At 39.1% G+C, this 18,480-nt stretch overlaps 3 protein-coding genes across 3 annotated transcripts; 1 reads left to right on the forward strand and 2 right to left on the reverse strand.

Moving 5' to 3' along the window:
* Window positions 1-43: 43 nt before the first annotated feature.
* Window positions 44-1,847, reverse strand: LOC126618219 (uncharacterized). Its single transcript, XM_050286283.1, has 3 exons — window positions 1,280-1,847; window positions 327-1,135; window positions 44-70 (listed from the first exon to the last, which is right to left on the reverse strand). Exons 1-3 carry the CDS (start codon window positions 1,845-1,847, stop codon window positions 44-46), a joined length of 1,404 nt encoding a protein of 467 aa, XP_050142240.1.
* Window positions 1,848-9,845: 7,998 nt separating this feature from the next.
* LOC126620013 (acyl-coenzyme A oxidase 4, peroxisomal-like) lies at window positions 9,846-14,112 on the forward strand. Its single transcript, XM_050288469.1, has 13 exons — window positions 9,846-10,057; window positions 10,444-10,548; window positions 10,881-10,987; window positions 11,098-11,175; window positions 11,273-11,396; window positions 11,522-11,595; window positions 11,680-11,739; window positions 11,853-11,962; window positions 12,227-12,386; window positions 12,850-12,926; window positions 13,034-13,205; window positions 13,295-13,387; window positions 13,737-14,112. Exons 1-13 carry the CDS (start codon window positions 10,036-10,038, stop codon window positions 13,866-13,868), a joined length of 1,314 nt encoding a protein of 437 aa, XP_050144426.1. The 5' UTR covers window positions 9,846-10,035; the 3' UTR covers window positions 13,869-14,112.
* A 937-nt stretch (window positions 14,113-15,049) lies between these two features.
* On the reverse strand, window positions 15,050-16,844 carry LOC126619131 (protein ZW2-like). The gene has a single exon (XM_050287407.1). The coding sequence runs from the start codon at window positions 16,004-16,006 to the stop codon at window positions 15,251-15,253; it is 756 nt and encodes a 251-aa protein (XP_050143364.1). The 5' UTR covers window positions 16,007-16,844; the 3' UTR covers window positions 15,050-15,250.
* Window positions 16,845-18,480: the final 1,636 nt, after the last annotated feature.

An 18,480-nucleotide genomic window follows, 5' to 3' on the forward strand; every position in this document is an offset into this window, starting at 1 on the left:
ACATAAATAAAGAGCTCCACACGATAATGATGACGATTTGTCTTTATTGGAGCATAACGCCTTGACCTCCCTGGAAGTATAAATGCCTCTTCCATGTTAGGAACATCAATATGATGTTTTTCACAAAAAGAAGATACTTCATCAACCAATGCATCGAACCCATTATTCCTCATCCAATATAGCTTTTCCTTGCATGATTTCACTAAAGTCATTGCATTCACAATTTCTTGATCTTTCCTTTGCAATGCTTGTGACAAATCATTTGTGAGTCCCAATATGACTTTCATCAAGAAAATGTGAAACACAAACTCAAAAGTATGTATCACTCTCATTAACGTATTTGCTTCACCCGCACTTTCATTGGGATTATCATCAATAACCATTTGAAGCATATGAACCACGGATGAAAACATAGAAATGATGCTAATCAAGGTACCATAGTGTGAGTTCCATCGTGTGTCACCGGCACGTTTGAGACTTGTTTCTTGATTTAAGCCTCGCCCCGTTATAAGACAATCATTTTCAAAAGCTATCACAAGCTCTTCTTGAAGTTGCCCTCTAAGTGAATCACGCCGCTTACAAGATGCTCCAACATGATTAACCACATTATTAGCCGTTGCAAAAAAATAGGCAATGTCTATATTCTTCTTTGCTACGGCAACAAGAGCTAGTTGAAGTTGATGAGCAAAGCAATGAACATAATATGCACAAGGTTGTTCTCTCAATATCTTTGTTTTAAGGCCATTCAACGCACCTCTCATATTGCTAGCACCATCATAACCTTGTCCTCGTAGCTTGGAAATGCTCAAACCGTAACGAGAAAACAATGTGTCAATAGCATCCTTTAGTGAACTTGAAGTAGTGTCGGTAACATGTTGGATACCCACAAATCTTTCAATTACATGCCCGTTGTCATCCACATAATGCAACACCATAGCCATTTGCTCTTTCACAGACACATCACGTGCTTCATCCACCAATATTGAAAAGAATCTATCTTTTAGACCATCCATGATAGCATCAAGTGTTTCAAGGGCACATGAATTCACAATTTCTTTTTTAATGGAAGGAGCTAGTAATTTGAGATTCCCCGGAGCATTTTCCATCACAACTTCTCTAACTTTATCATTATTATCTGCAAGGAATTGCAATAACTCCAAGTAATTTCCCTTATTGCTTGAAGTGGCACTTTCATCATGGCCACGAAAAGGAAGACCTTGTCACAATAAAAACTTAGTGCACTTGATTGAAGCAATCAAGCATGTGCGATAAGCCTTACGAGCTTGGTCAGAGTGTTTGCTCACTGCCGTTTCAATATGTGTAGCTTGATTCATCAAATTTGTAGCAGCTTCTCTAGCTTTATTATGAACACTCCCAACCGGTCCAACATGCATCTTAAATCTTTCTCTCCCTTTCTTCCAATTCTTAAATCCATCTCCAGTGAAAGCTTCACTACCCACTTGTTCAAATTTGGTTTTAAAGAGATAGCAATAGAGACAAAATGCCGCATCTTTAGATACACTATACTCCAACCAATCAAAGTCATCAAACCATTGGGGAATGAAGCGTCGATTAATTCCCGACATATTAGTTATTGGGAAATTATGACCTCTAGGTTGACAAGGTCCTTTTTGTAGATATAATCTTCGGACCTCATCTCTCATATTAGCGTCATAATCTATTATTCGAGTTCTTAATCCAGGATCCGCTTGAAGATTACCCAAAACATCATCTAACTGACTTTGTCTTGAACTTGGAGTTCTTGAACTACTGACAGTATTTGAACTATCAACATTATTCGAACTACCCGAACCCGATGATGACTTTCTCTTAAAAAACCGTTCCATAATAATGCTACATATACAAAATATTCAAAATAAATACTCACAATATAAACAAACCATAAACATAATCAAAATAAATATGAATTGGATTTCAATTAAATTAAATATCTCATCTTGCATTCTACATATACAAAATAATGAAAATAAAAACTCACAATATAAACAAACCATCAATATAATCAAAATAAATATGAATTGAATTTCAATTAAATTAAATATATTCTACATATACAAAATATTCAAAATAAATACTCACAATATAAACAAACCATAAACATAATCAAAATAAATATGAATTGGATTTCAATTAAATTAAATATCTCATCTTGCATTCTACATATACCAAATAATGAAAATAAAAACTCACAATATAAACAAACCATCAATATAATCAAAATAAATATGAATTGAATTTCAATTAAATTAAATATATTCTACATATACAAAATATTCAAAATAAATACTCACAATATAAACAAACCATAAACATAATCAAAATAAATATGAATTGGATTTCAATTAAATTAAATATCTCATCTTGCATTCTACATATACAAAATAATGAAAATAAAAAATCACAATATAAACAAACCATCAATATAAACAAACCATCAATAAAAACTCACAAAATAAATATGAATTGAATTTCAATTAATTAAATATATTCTACATATACAAAATATTCAAAATAAATACTCACAATATAAATAAAGGGAGGAGATGGAGTTGGAGCCGCCAGCAGGGGAGCAGCAAGGGAGGAGATGGAGTTGAGGGTTTGGGGGCAGTAGCAGCAAGGGATGAGAGGAGTTGAGGGTTTGGGGGGATTGAGTTAGGGTTGGAGGAAAAGAAATTGGGGCTTTTGATTGTATAGAAGTCGGGTAGGAAAGCTGGGATTGGGGGGGGGACACGGTGGGAAATTTTTTTTTTTTTTTTGTTCGGCCTGGCCCAAAACGACGCCGTTTTGGCCAGGTCATTTAAAAAAATTTCCTGGGCCAAAACGACGCCGTTTTGCCCGTCTGTTTTGAAAAAAAAGAAGCGCACGCGAGCGCTGCTTCTTCTTCCTCTTCCTGCCGAGTCTTGGTTCAGGATTTTTGTCGAACAGTTGGCGTGCGAGTCCGACCCCGACGACCCCAGCTCCAAGAGGTCGCATATGGGAGCTTCAAGGTTGTTTCCATGGTTTCCAAGGGGTCGTGCCACCCCGACGACCCCACTGTGGATCTGCCACTGGCCGAGCCACATGCTAACGTATTTATTATTTTATTACATTTTTCCTTTTTTGGGGGCCAAAATTTTCTAAAAAATATTTAATTATGGGTTTAGTTTTTTCGGGCCGAGAAAGGTGATTTGGTCAAAGTTTGGATGTTCATTTTTTTAAGCGTATTTCCTTGCTCGTTCATCTTCCACGGTCGTGTGGGACAATTATAATGGGTGTAGTTATAGTTGTAGTTCCTTTCATAAGCATATTTCTTTCATAATTTATTTTAAATATTTAATTATATTACATTTAATTTGTTGTAGTTGTAGTTTTTAAATTTAAGTTGTTGTAGTTTTTATATTTAAATAATAAATTATGTTTGGCCCTATGATCATTTGACCCTCGGTTGAAGACGGTTTGTGACAGAGCTAAAATGAGTCATATGGCCATTTGACCCTCGGTTGGAGATGGTAAGAAATATGACCCTACCCTGTTCATTAAAATATTAATTTCTTGAAGGGTCAGAAGGCTAAAACAAGCTTTCTGACCAGCCTTCGGTTGGAGATGACCTTAGCTGACTTCTTTTTGCATCATTTGGTTGACACAATGCCATTTGCCAATGGAGTAAATGAAGTAGACATCACGTGAAGGAAAGCAAAAGAAAACGTTATCAATGTTATAAGAAAAGTGCTATTTATACACATATTTTTACTTCATACACATCATTGTTAACTTTTTGTCATTAATCTTCTTCAATTCATTTTACACATGATAACAATACCCTATTATAAAATAATAAAAAAAGGTATTTTTCTTCTTCTTTTCATACAACCAATTTTTTTTATGTTGAATTTTAAATTTGTTGATGCACAAAACCGGAGGTCTTGGAACAACGTAAATCCGACCGTGAATTTGCATGAAATGTAAATAACACAAGATTTATCGTGGTTCACCCTAATGTTTGGGCTATGTCTACACTGATTGTATTTCTCTGACTGTATGTATGAATTACAAGGGTGAGAGGGAGTCCCCCAAAGAAAGAGAGTGTTGTTGTGTTTGTGAGGGTATTGCCCTCTGTTCGGTTTTCTCTGTTCCCTTTGTGAGGGGGCGGAGTCCCCTTTTATAGAATACGGGGCTCCTTATTTTACATAATCATATGGGCTTGGTAATGAGGCACAATGTATAAAAGTCTGAGGCCCATTATGTGTGGTACTAACAGTAGTCCCCCAAATCTTCAGTCAAGAGAGTCTTTTGGCTGGAGACTTCAAATCCAATCCATGTGTGAGCCGAAGTGGCTAGATGTCTTCAACCAGTACTCAACCCAAGGCAATGCTCAACATAAAGCAATAATCAGCTAGATGTATCACACGTTACGAGACTGCTCGGCTGGAGGCGATGCTCGTTGCGAGGCTGCTCGACTAAAGGCTATGCTCGCAGCGAGACGTTTGCTAAGCTAGAGGCGATGCTCGTTGCGAGGCGGCTCGGCTCGTGGTATTCCTCATTGCAAGTATCTACTTTATGTCGACATACACTCAGAATGAGTTGATTCTCGACATGACTCGGGTCCGCTTGTCGGGTTCGCATATTGGGTCTATATGTCGAATTCGCAGATCGGGTCCGCAAGTCGGGTCTTTGAGTTGAGGCCATACGTAGAGTCATCAAGTTGGGACTATCTGTAGGGTCATCGAGTTGGGTCCGAGCACATAGGTGTCCCAATAAGCGAATGTCCGAGCAAATAGGTGTCTGGTCAAACAAGAGATCACCATGAGCACGTGGCTCATCAGTCTATAAGTTGGTAGACTTCGTTAATTGGCAACAATGTTGATCAGTGGACCTAGTTGCTCAATAATTCCTAACAATAAATGACAGTATAAGTACGACCGTATAATGAATAAATCAAATTGACAAAATTTGTCAAGGCAAAATATTGTATTATGTGCCTTTTGTGAATAAATGATTTAATTTGTCATGTGATAAATGACATGTTGCATAAATCAATAACGTGGTAGTAATCATGTGATATCAGAAATAATAATTATATTATTTAATCATAAGTCACAATGACATAAAAATAATAAAATTATTATTTTATTATTAGTTATCATGACACAAATAAAATAATAAGATATTATTTAAATAATACGTATCTTCGTATATCTTTGAATAATGAAACCATTCAAAATAACAAGGAGGATCTTACCATATGCTACTGCACCTTGATACTCGGAAGTCTCACGATCACTCAGTGACTTGGATTTTTCAAGTCTCCAAACGAGAAGTTTTCTTCACTCAGGAAATTAAGGGAGCACTACCTCAACCTACATGCTTCACTCACAAAGCTTCAACATACAAGCTTCAACAAAAGGAAAAATTCAAAGAACTTAGTGAAGAAGGCCTTGGTGTATTTAACACAATACGTTGAAATGAAGCAAAACTTGTTTATTGATATCTTCGATAAGTTACAAATATGTACATATACATGAATCAAAATAAACAAACAAGAGGGAGCCTTCACAAAGGTTGCTCAGGAGAAGTTTCAACAATCGGCAGAGCCCTAGAAAATGGAGGCACTAGAGGGTGATTATTCGGAGCCTCAGTATTAGGCAGAACCCCAGAAGGAGGAGGCACCGAAGGTTGATCATTTGAAGCTTCATTACGCGGTACAACCCCAGAAAACGAAGGCAATAAATGCCTTTGGAACAAACCCACAAACCTCTGATGATCAAGTAAAATCTGACCATCAGATTCCTGCAGCTGATTGAGCTTCCTCTTCATGTTTGTAGCATAGTCATGAGCGAGCCTGTGCAACTGTTTATTCTCATGCTTAAGTCCTCTGATCTCCTGTTTAAGACTTATCACTTCAGCCGCTAATGATTCAACTTGGCGGGTTTGAGCAAATAGGCGCTGGGCCATATTAGACACAGAACCTGCACACTGAACACTGAGAGCCAAACAATCCTTAACAGCCAACTCATCATACCGTTTGGAAAGTAGTCTGTTATCTTTGGGAGTGAGAAGGTTTCTGGTCACCACCGCAGCGGTCATATCATTATCATCACAGAGTCCACAACGGTAAGAGGACCAGTAGGGGATAAGAAGGATGAGCGCCATATGTTGTCTTGAGAAGGTATGGCTGCCTCTTCACCAAAGTTCAAGTCAAAATGACAGTCGGATGGGCCAGACATTCTCAGAAATGATGAAGGAGAAATGAGGTGCAATAAATCTCTGAAGTAAGGGAAAATTCCTACAAGCAATAACTCTCTGAATGTACTCATTGCACACAATTGGTGCCTTTATAAAAGAAAAGGCAACAGGGCCGTTGGTTCAAAAATCAAAGAGGCACCACTCTCCGGATTTTAAAGAGGCACCACTTTCCACACGCAACATCAACTCATCGGGTACCACAGATAACTTTGCCAAAGATCTCTGACAAAATTTAGACACATAAATTTTGAAGGTCTAGCTACTCTACTATTACCCACAAGGGTAAAGGAACAACACCACTGCTTGATAACTAGAAAGTCCTAATGTGTGTCAACCTCCGTGCTTCGTGGCAAGGCAGACTAGCAAAAATGCCTAACATTTACTCATATTCGAGAAAACACTCTCAACAAGATTGCTTGCTTAAAAATCGAAGAGGAACCACTCTCCGAATCTCTAGAGTCAGACTCCCAACAGGATTACTTTCTCAAAAATCGAAGAGACACTGCTATCCGAATCTCAAGAGTCAGACTTCCAACATGATTGCTTTCTCAAAAAACGAAGAGGCACCGTTCTCTGAATCTCGAGAGCTAGATCCCCGACAGGATTGCTTGTTCGAAAATCGAAGAAGCACCGCTCTCCGAACTTCGAAAGCCAGATTTCCTTGGATAAAGCTTGTCTGCAATCTTCACACGCAACAGCAGATTTCCAGATACCACAGACCACTTTTTCAAAGCGCTCTGACAAAGTTAAAACATGTGAAGCTTGCAGCTCCCACTACATTGCTATGACTAAGAAGGGTAAAGGAATAGCATTATTACTTGCTCAAAAACCGAAGAGGCACCACCCTCCGAATCTTGAGAGCCAGACTTCCAATAAGATTACTTTCTCAAAAATCGAAGAGGCACCACTCTCCGAATCTCAAGAGCTAGACTCCCAACAAGATTGCTTTATCAAAAATCGAAAATGCACCGCTCTCCGAATCTCGAGAACCAGATCCCCGACAGGATTGCTTGTTCGAAAACCGAAGAGGCATCGCTCTCCGAACTTTGAGAGCCAGATTTCCTTGGATAAAGCTTGTCTGCAATCTTCACACGCAACATCAGCTTTCCAGATACCACATACCACTTTTTCAAAGTGCTCTGACAAAGTTAAAACACATGAAGCTTGCAGCTCCCACTACATTGCTACGACCAATAAGGGTAAATGAATAACATTACTACTGGTTGTTAGGGAGACTCCTATATATGTCAACCTTCATCCTCCACAGATAGGCAGACCTGTAAAAATGCTCAACCCTTCCTCATATCTGAGAGGGCACTCCCAACGAAACCTCTCGAAATACTCAATTTTCTTCCCCCCCAATAATACATATGCAAACCAGCCACACCAGAATAAGAGTATCTCATATCATCAGGGTCAAAAGCAAGAGTATCCCATATCATGCTTTTTCCCTGTCTTTTCATTTGCCCTTGTTCTTACCTGTAAGACAAAGAGAAAGAGAGCAATCAGTCAGCACTTGGAATCAAGTTTCCAGTCAGGAACTGACTGCCTAGAACCCCTTGCCTGATTACTTACCTAGCATTGCTCTCGAGTACTCATCTTTAACATCTTATGCTTCCAAAAAAGATACCACATCTGCCTGAGGAACAGATAGGGCAAGTGAGAAGGATACAAGGAAATATGTGGAGACAAGCACAACAGAACACATGCCGATTCATCTATTACTTCGTCAACTGCAAAAGTATCCCATATCATCAAGGTCGAACGCACTTTTGATTTGATGGACTTGTTTTGACCCTCAAATTCTTGAGTTGGCCTTATACTCTGGAGGAAACCAGAAAACCCTCCAGCCTAGTTTAAGAATAAGCCTGTGGAAAGTTACTTCTTCAAAAGCAAAAGTATCTCATATCATCTCTTCTCAATTTCCTTCTCCTTATCCTTGTTGCTGTTTACGACACAAGGAGAAGAAGAACAATCAACTGGAAGCCGAAGTCGAACCTCCGATCCAGGTTGTTTGCTTGGAAGTCTGATTGCTTACCTTGTATGTTACCTCTTTCAGCAAATCTCCTAGCTCGGCGACTTGGGGGGCTCCTACTATAGGGTTTTGTATCGTACTTGACCAAGCCCGAAACTACAAGTAAGCTTTAAGTGAAATTGATACATTACCTTGTGCATCTTCATCGGTTAAAGATACCACCCTTGGATGAAAGAAAAGTACATCCAGAGAAGATGCCACATCTACGTATGAGACAGATAAGACAAGTGAAAATGATACCACACTTCAGTACTTAGAAGTTTCGTGATTACTCAATGGCTTGGATCTTGCAAGTCCCTAACTGAGGAGCTTCCCTCACTCGGGAACTTAGGAGAGCACTGTTTGTACCATACTTGACCAATCCCGAAACTAGTGAGCACCGGTCAACGTTATACCGTCAAGGACCCAGAAGAGTTTCCCTACAACCAGGAGGCCAATTACAGCATGACACGTGTGGACATCAGAAGCCAATCATAGCGCGACACATGTCAACATCAGAAGCCAATCACAACACGACACGTGTCAATGTCAGAATGAAACTAGAAACTCTCTTCTATAAATATAGATCATTCTCTCACAATATTTCCCAATGTCATTTGTACTAAATCATTCATTAGTACTCACTAAATGAGAGCTTGAACCTATGTACTTGTGTAAACCCTTCACAATTAATAAGCACTCCTCTACTCCGTGGACGTAGCCAATCTGGGTGAACCACGTACATCTTGTGTTTGCTTCCCTGTCCCTATCCATTTACATACTTATCCACACTAGTGACCAGAACAATCTAGCGAAGGTCACAAACTTAACACTTTCTGTTGTACCAAAGTCTTCAATGATTTTGTGCATCAACAAAATTAATTTGATTTGCAAGGAAGCACTCGATTGCACATGAAGAGCAAATCTATCGGATTTGAAGTGGCTATGACCATGTTTACAAAACTCAATTGCATATAAGGAGCACATCTACCAATCCAAAGTGGTTATGCCCGTATCTACAAAACATAACTCGTCATGTATTTCATCAGAGCAAAATTTATAAGTAAAACTGAACCAAATCAATCACTTGATTTGGTCCCAACAGGAAGACTATTCAAGTATAAGGTCATAACGCTAGTTGTTTTATTTGGGTGTCATACTTTTTCTAAAAAAAATTTGCCATTCTAACAACTCACGAATTATAACAATGGGAAGCATTATATTGTGCAAGGAAAATGTTGACATTGAACGCACTGCTACATTCCATTGGCAATGTGCATAGGTAGCCATATCCTCGCTTGTTGTTAGTATAAAGCGAGGCTTGAGCACCTTTTGACATGTCATAGCAAACTCACATGAATCTTTTGACATGTCATAGCAAATCACAAAAGTTGTACTAGCCTCGCTTGTTGTCAACATGAAACAAGGTTATATGTCAAAATACACTGCAAAGCTAAAGTCCCGATATGATTTGAAAAAAAAAGACAGTTAAAAGCTGATGGGTTATTTTATCCACTTATAGTATAAAATATAAAAAAAAATCTAAACAATGGGTTATTTTGTCCACTTATAGTATAAATATAAAAAAAATCATTGCCTGGAGTTGCGTGCCAACTCGTCTCCCTCATCGCTGATCCGCAAATATCCTTACGTATTGTCTCTCCAAATTCATCACCGTCCTAAATATTTCCCTCCTCTCCCAACGGAAAAAGGAAAAGAAAATTCCCCCGAACGCCAACAGTTCGAGCTCCGAGCTCCCAATTTCCCTCCTTGTCGCCATGACAGTTCCTCCGAATCAAGGTGAAATATTCAGCTCAATCGTATTTCCAGCTATTTGATTAATTTTTGTTGGCTTTTAATTAGATTTATTTTTTATTTTTATTTTTATGGATTTTTAACGATCAGAAATGATGGATTAAACAATTCTATATTTACAAATTGCAATCATATGGGGTCTCCTAGAAGTGTTAAAGATCACAACTTTGATGGAAATTATACTGAAATTCCGATTTTTTATTTTGTGGGTTAATTTTTGAGTTAAGCATTAAGTGAAGTTATTGGATTGAACTTGAAGCTTCTGGTGTTGATTTGGTTTATTCTGCAATTGTTATAAGCTGACCATGTGGCTGTGATTTCGAATTTTCGATTCGGTTTGACCGTAGCTATTACTTTGCTGATTTCTGCAGATGATGTTAAGAAGAATGAAAGGACGAATTATTTCAATTCCCCTGCATTGGATGTCTCACTTGCTTTTCCACAAGCAACGCCGGCATCCACCTTTCCTCCCTGCGGTAAGAACATTAACCATCATTATATATACATATGGTATACATAAACTCGTATATGTGTGTATGGAGAAGTTCTCTTTTGTAGAACAGTTTAGGATTTCCGCGTGTTATGTGAATCCAGACTATTGATTTGATGGAATCGTTCGGATTTGCGTATTCATCATGTCTATTTTTTGCATTTTAGTTTGTTTTTAGTTTGTTTATTTGTGAATATTTTGTACATTTCTCGTGCACCGCTTTAGTTGATTGTGAGTTAGATTTGTAATTTGAAGTGAACTAGGCAGCTTTAGTTATTAACTTCCATTTTCTTATCTCTTGGCCTTAAAAATTCACAGCCTCGGATTATTACCAGTTTGATGATCTATTGACTCCTGAGGAGCAGGCTATGAGATTGAGAGTAAGAAAGTGTATGGAGAAAGACGTCGCTCCAATTATGGCAGAGGTGTCCCTCTTGCTCTATCCATTTGTGCATTTCATATTAATGCTAAAACAGTAAGTATGTAATGATCTAACTATAAACAATTAGATTGATATGCGAATTCGTTTTTTCAGTACTGGGAGAAGGCAGAGTTTCCATTTCAAATTATTCCAAAGCTTGGTGCATTGCGCATTGCTGGTGGCACAATCAAGGTGCTTAATACATATCTTAATATGTTACTTTTAAATCTTGCGTTCAAAAATTTGGTGGATGGGTTGCTAAACTCGCTTTTGGCCTTCTTGCTATCAGGGTTATGGGTGTCCTGGTCTTTCTATTACGGCAAGTGCTTTTGCTACAGCTGAACTTGCTAGAGTTGATGCAAGCTGTTCTACTTTCGTCTTGGTTCATTCCTCACTAGCAATGCTTACTATTGGTTAGATTTGGATAATTTTACTTTTGACATTTTGATTTTAAATAACCAAACCTTCACTGAAAAATGATGCTGTTGACAAGTCAAGACTCACAACTAGTGTAACTTTTCTGGACTGTCAAGAACAGCATTATGTGGTTCAGAAGCTCAAAAGCAGAAATATCTACCTTCATTGGCTGAATTTAAAACTGTAGCCTGCTGGGTAAGCTGCTTTTTTATGATATGTGTCTGATATATTTTTATGCTAATGTCAAGATACTGAAATCTGTTCATCTGCATGTTAAAGGGTTTGACTGAGCCTGACTACGGAAGTGATGCGAGTGCCTTGAGAACGACAGCAACAAAGGTCAAGGATTTCAACATTCCCATTTGCTTCTTTATTTCTGTTGTTAAATGGTATTTGTCATGGCTCTGATCTCATGCTATATCACGTATTCTTTGTGTTGTTGGGATCATCAGGTGGAAGGAGGTTGGATACTTGAGGGCCAAAAGCGATGGATAGGAAACAGTACATTTGCTGATGTCTTGGTTATTTTTGCTAGGAATACAACAACAAATCAGATTAATGGGTATGTAAAACAGAAACATGCGATCAACCTCTTAGTATGTGTTCGGAACTTGTTAGTTAAGCTTCAAACTCATGCAAAATTTTATGAATATTTCTTTAGCTTCAAAGTTATGCAAATTCTATGAATATTTCTTTCTGATTATGTTTCCCCTTACATCCACATCGTGTTGGTATTTAGATGCTCTAGATTAATCCAAAAGTCAGCATGATGGTTTTCTGTAGCAGCACTCTCATGTTGAAAGCCTTTTTTCTCCTTCTATTTCAGATTTATAATAAAGAAGAATGCCCCTGGACTGGCAGCTACAAAAATAGAAAATAAAATTGGTCTGCGCATTGTTCAAAATGGAGATATTCTCTTAAATAAAGTATTTGTTCCTGATGAGGAAAGGCTGCCTGGTGTTAATTCTTTTCAGGATACTAGCAAGGTAAGCTGCAAAGCCGTGTTGGTGGAATTTGTTTAATCTTCTCCCTTTAGAGTAATTTAGGCATAAATTCTACTTCTTATTCGACCATATGTTTAATAAACAAGACATGAGAGGTATTACTTTCTGTACTGTGATTTGGAGATCATGTTGAAGCTTGACTAGAGATTCATCTTTGTTCTTGTTTAGCTCTTTCTTCACCTTTTGAGAGATAAGGCTTGATACTGCGTTGACATTATCCCAAAGTTATAACTCTGAATCTTCTTTCTACGTAGCATAGAGCAAAATTTTTCATTCTGTTGCCCTAACATAAAGCAGATGTGAATCAATTGATTCATTTGTTAAGGAATCTTCAAGTAGTTTACATTGTTATGGTCTCTCATTTCTCACACGTTAGAATGACACATATAATGCTGTCTTCATGAGTATTTATTGATTTGATGTTGATTTAAACTGCTGAAAACAGGTTCTTGCTGTTTCGCGTGTCATGGTTGCCTGGCAACCTATTGGTTTATCTATGGGAGTCTATGATATGTGTCACAGGTATTAAAAAGTGCCTAAGCCTCTCTCTCTCTCTCTCTCTCACATCTTCAATTCAGTGTATTTTCAAGTTTCCTTGGTACCGAGTCTGAATTATAAGGAATTGGAAGGTATCTGAAGGAGAGGAAACAATTTGGAGCCCCCCTTGCAGCTTTCCAAATCAACCAAGAGAAACTTGTTCGTATGCTTGGTAATGTTCAAGCTATGGTTCTTATAGGCTGGCGCCTCTGCAAGCTGTATGAGGCAGGTAAAATGACTCCAGGTCATGCTAGCATGGGGAAGGTAAGAAAAAATGACGTCCTGATGCATTTGGTTATCCTATTGCTTATCCATTCAAAATATTCAGAATAATAAATGTGTGCAATTTTCAGGCATGGATCACTCTGAGAGCAAGGGAAACAGTTGCTCTGGGGAGGGAATTGCTAGGTGGCAACGGAATCTTATCTGATTTTCTTGTTGCAAAGGTAATTTGCTTATTTGTGGATTTAAAATTTTACGTTTTAGAATCTATAGAAGGATTGGAACGTTTTTTATTAGATGAATTTTCAAGCTAGGACTCGAAAGCAATGATAGGATTGAGTTTGAACTTTCGCTCTGTTTGATTGACTTGCATACCCATTCCTTTGTCCTACCTTTGTCTGCAGTAAAAGAATTTGCAACGTTCGTTATGTACATCTTTAATTCGGAATCCGATTGCATTGATTTGTAAACTTGCAATTGAGAGGCTGTTTCTTTTGACACGGGCGTTTGTTATATATGTCCACCTTTTAGTTTCACATTTTGAGCCCTTTTCATTTTGGGGTCACCTTGCAGGCTTTCGGTGATCTGGAACCCATCTACACATTCGAAGGCACGTATGACATCAACTCCTTGGTCACCGGCAGGGAAGTCACTGGCATTGCCAGCTTCAAGCCACCTGCGTCAAGCCAACGGAGCCGCCTGTAGCAGTGTAACTTCTCCGAATCTCAGCTCCCTCCGCAAGTTTGTTTCATTAACAAGGTTGTCTGATGTCAAATGGGATGAAGTAAACTTATCCATTGACAACCAAACTTAAGGACGCTTTATAAATTCTGGTTTTTGAACATTGTATCGTCAGAGTTCTGAAAGACAAATAAACGATCTCAGCAGATCGCCGCATTCGACTTTTCATAGTTCTGAAAGACAAATAAACCATCTCACTTTTCAGTAAGTAGTAAACTGAGTTATTCGCCAAAAAAGCGCCATACCTGGGCAGGCGCCGGCGGCATAACTGGAGTGACGAAAAGAAATGAACCTTTTGAAACTTACGACCAGAGACTGCTAAACTTGGTGGTTGGGTCAACAGAAAGCTGCCAAGGCGTCTGTATTGACCACGTTATCTTACACAACAGAAGCAAAATTCCCATCAAAAGCTGTTGTGTCAAACGATAGATTTTTGTTAGATTAATGCACGGGTTTAACACTTTTTCACCACTATGGTAAATGACGACTTGCCAAAATATGTTGGGTTCAGGAAGATGAGATTTTAAGTAACGGGTAGCTAAACGTCATAAGCAGTTACATCTTTGATTGTAACTTGTAGGCTTGTAACCTTCCAAAATGTCGTCTTCTCCCCCATCAAGGCCAAGGGAGCCGATATATATCTATAATTTTTGAAAACATATTTTTGATTAACAGCTATCGTCCATGAGATAAAAAGCTGCTACTGAACGTTTGGAATCTGGTCTAATTGGCCTCCAAGTGGGAGAAAAGCTAACTTACAATCTGATTTAGTCTCGTTTTCTTGATCACTTAACACTTATACATCTTAAGGATTACATTTCTTAAGGGCTTGAAATTTGGTCTAATTGGCCCCAAGTAGGAGAAAATTTGAGTAGAAGTCTGATCAAGTCTTGTTCTCTTGACCACATTCCAAAAACCATAAAATTCTCGGTAATATTTGTGATTCATTCCCTCCATTCGAATATTCATTTAACAACTTACCAATATTCACAAATACTTGGACATTTACATCATAATTCTAATCAAGTTACAATTTGTTTGAACCTTGTTAAAATACAAATTGCATCACCCCTCCCCAACTATGTAGCTCTGTATTAAAACTCATTGTGTTTCGAATTTAAACCGTCCCTGAGCCTTATAATAAATTAAAATAAAAATGTCACTTGTATTAAAAAAAAATATACATCATCCAAGCTCCATTGCTAAATACAATCATATTAAATATAATATAGTATACATCCCAAAATTAGCATACCATAATCTAAATTATTAGCCTAACCCACCATACATTTTCCTCCGAAATAAAAACTCAAAATTAACAATAAGCCACAAAATTCTAGAAAATTCTACCACCTACTAGTACTACCAATTGGACTCCCACCGCCGCCGCTCCTTCCGCTCAATTCCCTCCGCTTCTCGGCGTCCCTCTCCAACCCCAAACTCCTAATCTTCAGCTGAAACTGCGCCACCGCCGTCAAAAACCTCACCGCCTGCCTCGAGCTCAGTATCTCCACCAGCTTCGTCACCATCGTCGTCCTCAGCAAGTTGGCATTCACCAGCACGGACTCCAATGCCGGCTTCAGCGACTCGATCACCGCGATGTCCTCCACGATCTCCCCGTCCCTGGCCCTCCCGTACCGCCTCAGCACGTCCACGAACGGCGGCGCCGCCACGCTCTCGTGAATATTGGCAAGCTTGTCGTTGAGCGCGCGCTCCTCGATCCGGGTCTCCACCCTCAGCCGGGCTATATTGACCCGCTGCCGGTCGCTGAAATCGGGCACCGACTCCGTCACTATCCGGAATACAAGACCCGGTTTGTACCCGGCGATCCAAAGGAGGGTCCTTTCGTAGGAACTAAACCACGTCGGGGAGAAAACCAGGAAAACATCCCGCTGGGCAAGTCGCGATTTCTCGTCGTAGTACTGCTGGTAATGGAGGAGAACCCGAGATATCAAATCTTGGAGGTCTTCATCTCGGGCCTCGTCGACCGTCCGCTGGGCCGATAGGAGCTCGTCGAGGAAGTGTTCTTGCCGGACCAGCCAGCCCTCGAAGAATGCCACGAATGTGTTCGATGTATTGCCGCTGTGAGAGCCGGTTGACATAACCAAAACAAAAACAGGGAAGATTTCTGGGATTTCAATGGGGACGAAATACAGAGAGATGGGCGTGATTAAATAGGAGATTGGATTTGAAAGGTGGGTTCTTTTGGTTTTTGATTTCGCTTTGTGGGCAAGTAATGCTAATGGATGGGGATACTTCGAGAGCAAGGTTCATGCATTTTGTTTCTTTAGGGAGAGAAAGAGGAGAGGAGAAAACAGAGGAGGTGATGGTCAGGCGGAGACGCGTGTGCAGGTGGATGCCATTATATATATATATATATATATGTATATATATTATATATATATATAGCGAGAGAGAGAGAGAGAGAGAGAGAGGGAGAGGGAGAGAGAGAGATAATAGTTAAACGGTGGCTCCAACTGCTGTCATTAAAAGACACCGACTGATGAGAGAGAGAGAGAGAGAGGGGAGGGGATGATATATAACTGAAAGGTCTCGGTGGGTTCCGTCGTGTAGTGAAAGCCAGAGGAGTTACATGAAGGTGTTCAATTCAAAGTGGTGGGAGTGGAAGGAAGAAAGGGGAAAGATTCACTAACAAGAAGGGTTTTTTAATTTGTGATTCTTTTGGGGTGTGTATTTTTTTCACATTTGTTTTTGTCAGAAGGTGATTTCGATTTGACAAGGAAAGGAAGGGGGTTTTGTGTTAGCTTAATGGGGGATTTTGGGCCTGCCCGGATGACTGGGCAACACGTCTCAAGGCGGCGAAGTGGAGGAATTGTGTGAAGCCAAGTCATCGTTTTGGGTTTGTTGGGGAGTGGGGAGGGTTAAACCCTCGGGGGAGGGTGTCTTTCTCAACAGGCAATGTCTTGCATTGATTAAAGGGGTGAGTTTTTTATTTAAATGATTAAAGGGACGAGAAAGTTTGAAATTATTATAATAATGAGTAGATAGGATTTTAAACTCATGATGCATTGGAGGTTGTTAGTGGCTGGTGGGGGTGGGGGTGGGAGGACTCATGCAAGTTGGAGAAATGGCGATGTACAAAAAAGAGTGAAGGTCGGTTTGGTAGCTCGACTTGTACATGACTATTTCGATTGAAAAGGGAACTAGTGTTCTGGTTGTTGTAATTTGGGGCATGTATAGAGTAGAGGAACTTATTGGTGTACTATGTTGTGTCTTCAAGTCCTGTATAGAGGAGAAAAATTTATCCACAACGGAAAGCACAGGTGATGTTATTGTGAAACAATTACACATTGTTATGTGTCGTATCTCTTTTAGTGGCGGTACATAATTAATTTGAGGTAGCATTTTCGTTGCATTAAAGCCTTTTTTGATACAACAATGTTCTACATTTAAGTGGGAAAGATGATATATTCTAAGACTATCTCCAATGGTGACCTAAAACCTAAAAATATTTAGCCCAGAAAATTTAGGTTTTAACCCAGAAACAGTTTTTTTACTCCAACCCTTCTGGTCTAAAATTTTAGCCCCAGATTATCAAAGAATGAATTAAGGCTATTTTTCTAAAAATTAACTTTAAAAAAAAAAAAATTATGTAGACTATCCTAAATTAATTTTATGAATATTTTAACCTAAAAATATTTAAATTCTGATAAATTTTGAAAAATCACTAAATCAATACATGAAAATCATGATAAATGTGACATGTCACAACGCCCGGGGGAGTGATCCTTAAATGTATATTCACATCCCTACCTAGCACGAGGCCTTTTGGGAGCTCACTGGCTTCGGGTTCCGTCGGAACTCCGAAGTTAACCGAGAAGGTGGCCAGAGCACTCCTATGATGGGTGACCCACTGGGAAGTTGCTCGTGAATTCCCAAAAACAAAACCGTGAGGGAATGGTAAGCCCAAAGCGGACAATATCGTGCTATGATGGTGGAGCGGGCAAAGCGGATAATATCGTGCTACGGTGGTGGAGCGGGCCGGGGAAGTGGTCCCGCCCAGGCCGGGATGTGACAATAAACCACATAAACTTAATACCAACGACATTTAATAAACCACATGAACTTAAAAAAAAAAGACAATTAATAAACCACATAAACTTAATACAATCGAAAACTCATAGACTATATAAACTTAATAATGATATCCACCATCTTGACTTGGTGATGGACTTGGGTGATAGTCTTGAAATGAATCATCATCTTGAAATATACTCCTTATGGAATTCCTTAGTAAAATTTCCTTTTGCTTACCATGTAAGTATTTCTTCCTTTCTGGAGTGTATTTGTCGAGGTCCTCAATTATCAAATTAGTTTCATACCTTTCTTGCTCCCTATCCCCGTGTTCCTTCATGGCCAAAAACATTTAGGCCGATTCTTCTTGCATGCGGCACTAGTTTTTGTTCATTCTTGCCATTTCACTAGCAAATTGTGCACGTATCGGATCTTGGGACTTCCATTTTCTCTTTGCTTCCTTTTGCTTATCTCTACCCGAGGGCCTTGGAAAAGAAGAAGTTGAGCTCATTTGGTCGACACCTTCATTGTCAGCAAAATT

Source organism: Malus sylvestris, chromosome 4 (genome assembly GCF_916048215.2).
Source record: "Malus sylvestris chromosome 4, drMalSylv7.2, whole genome shotgun sequence".
NCBI classification, from domain to species: domain Eukaryota; kingdom Viridiplantae; phylum Streptophyta; class Magnoliopsida; order Rosales; family Rosaceae; genus Malus; species Malus sylvestris.

What these genes read in the sequence shown, in the direction of transcription:
- LOC126618219 (XM_050286283.1), bottom strand. Translation starts at nt 1,847, where the DNA reads ATGGAACGGTTTTTTAAGAGAAAGTCATCATCGGGTTCGGGTAGTTCG. An exon ending in CAAACACTCTGACCAAGCTC is followed by an intron (nt 1,136 to 1,279) that starts GTAAGGCTTATC and finishes AATTCCTTGCAG; the next exon opens with ATAATAATGATAAAGTTAGA. An exon ending in AAGCAAATACGTTAATGAGA is followed by an intron (nt 71 to 326) that starts GTGATACATACT and finishes TTATACTTCCAG; the next exon opens with GGAGGTCAAGGCGTTATGCT.
- LOC126619131 (XM_050287407.1), bottom strand. Translation starts at nt 16,006, where the DNA reads ATGTCAACCGGCTCTCACAGCGGCAATACATCGAACACATTCGTGGCA.
- LOC126620013 (XM_050288469.1), top strand. Translation starts at nt 10,036, where the DNA reads ATGACAGTTCCTCCGAATCAAG. An exon ending in TGAGAACGACAGCAACAAAG is followed by an intron (nt 11,740 to 11,852) that starts GTCAAGGATTTC and finishes TGGGATCATCAG; the next exon opens with GTGGAAGGAGGTTGGATACT. An exon ending in ACAACAAATCAGATTAATGG is followed by an intron (nt 11,963 to 12,226) that starts GTATGTAAAACA and finishes CTTCTATTTCAG; the next exon opens with ATTTATAATAAAGAAGAATG.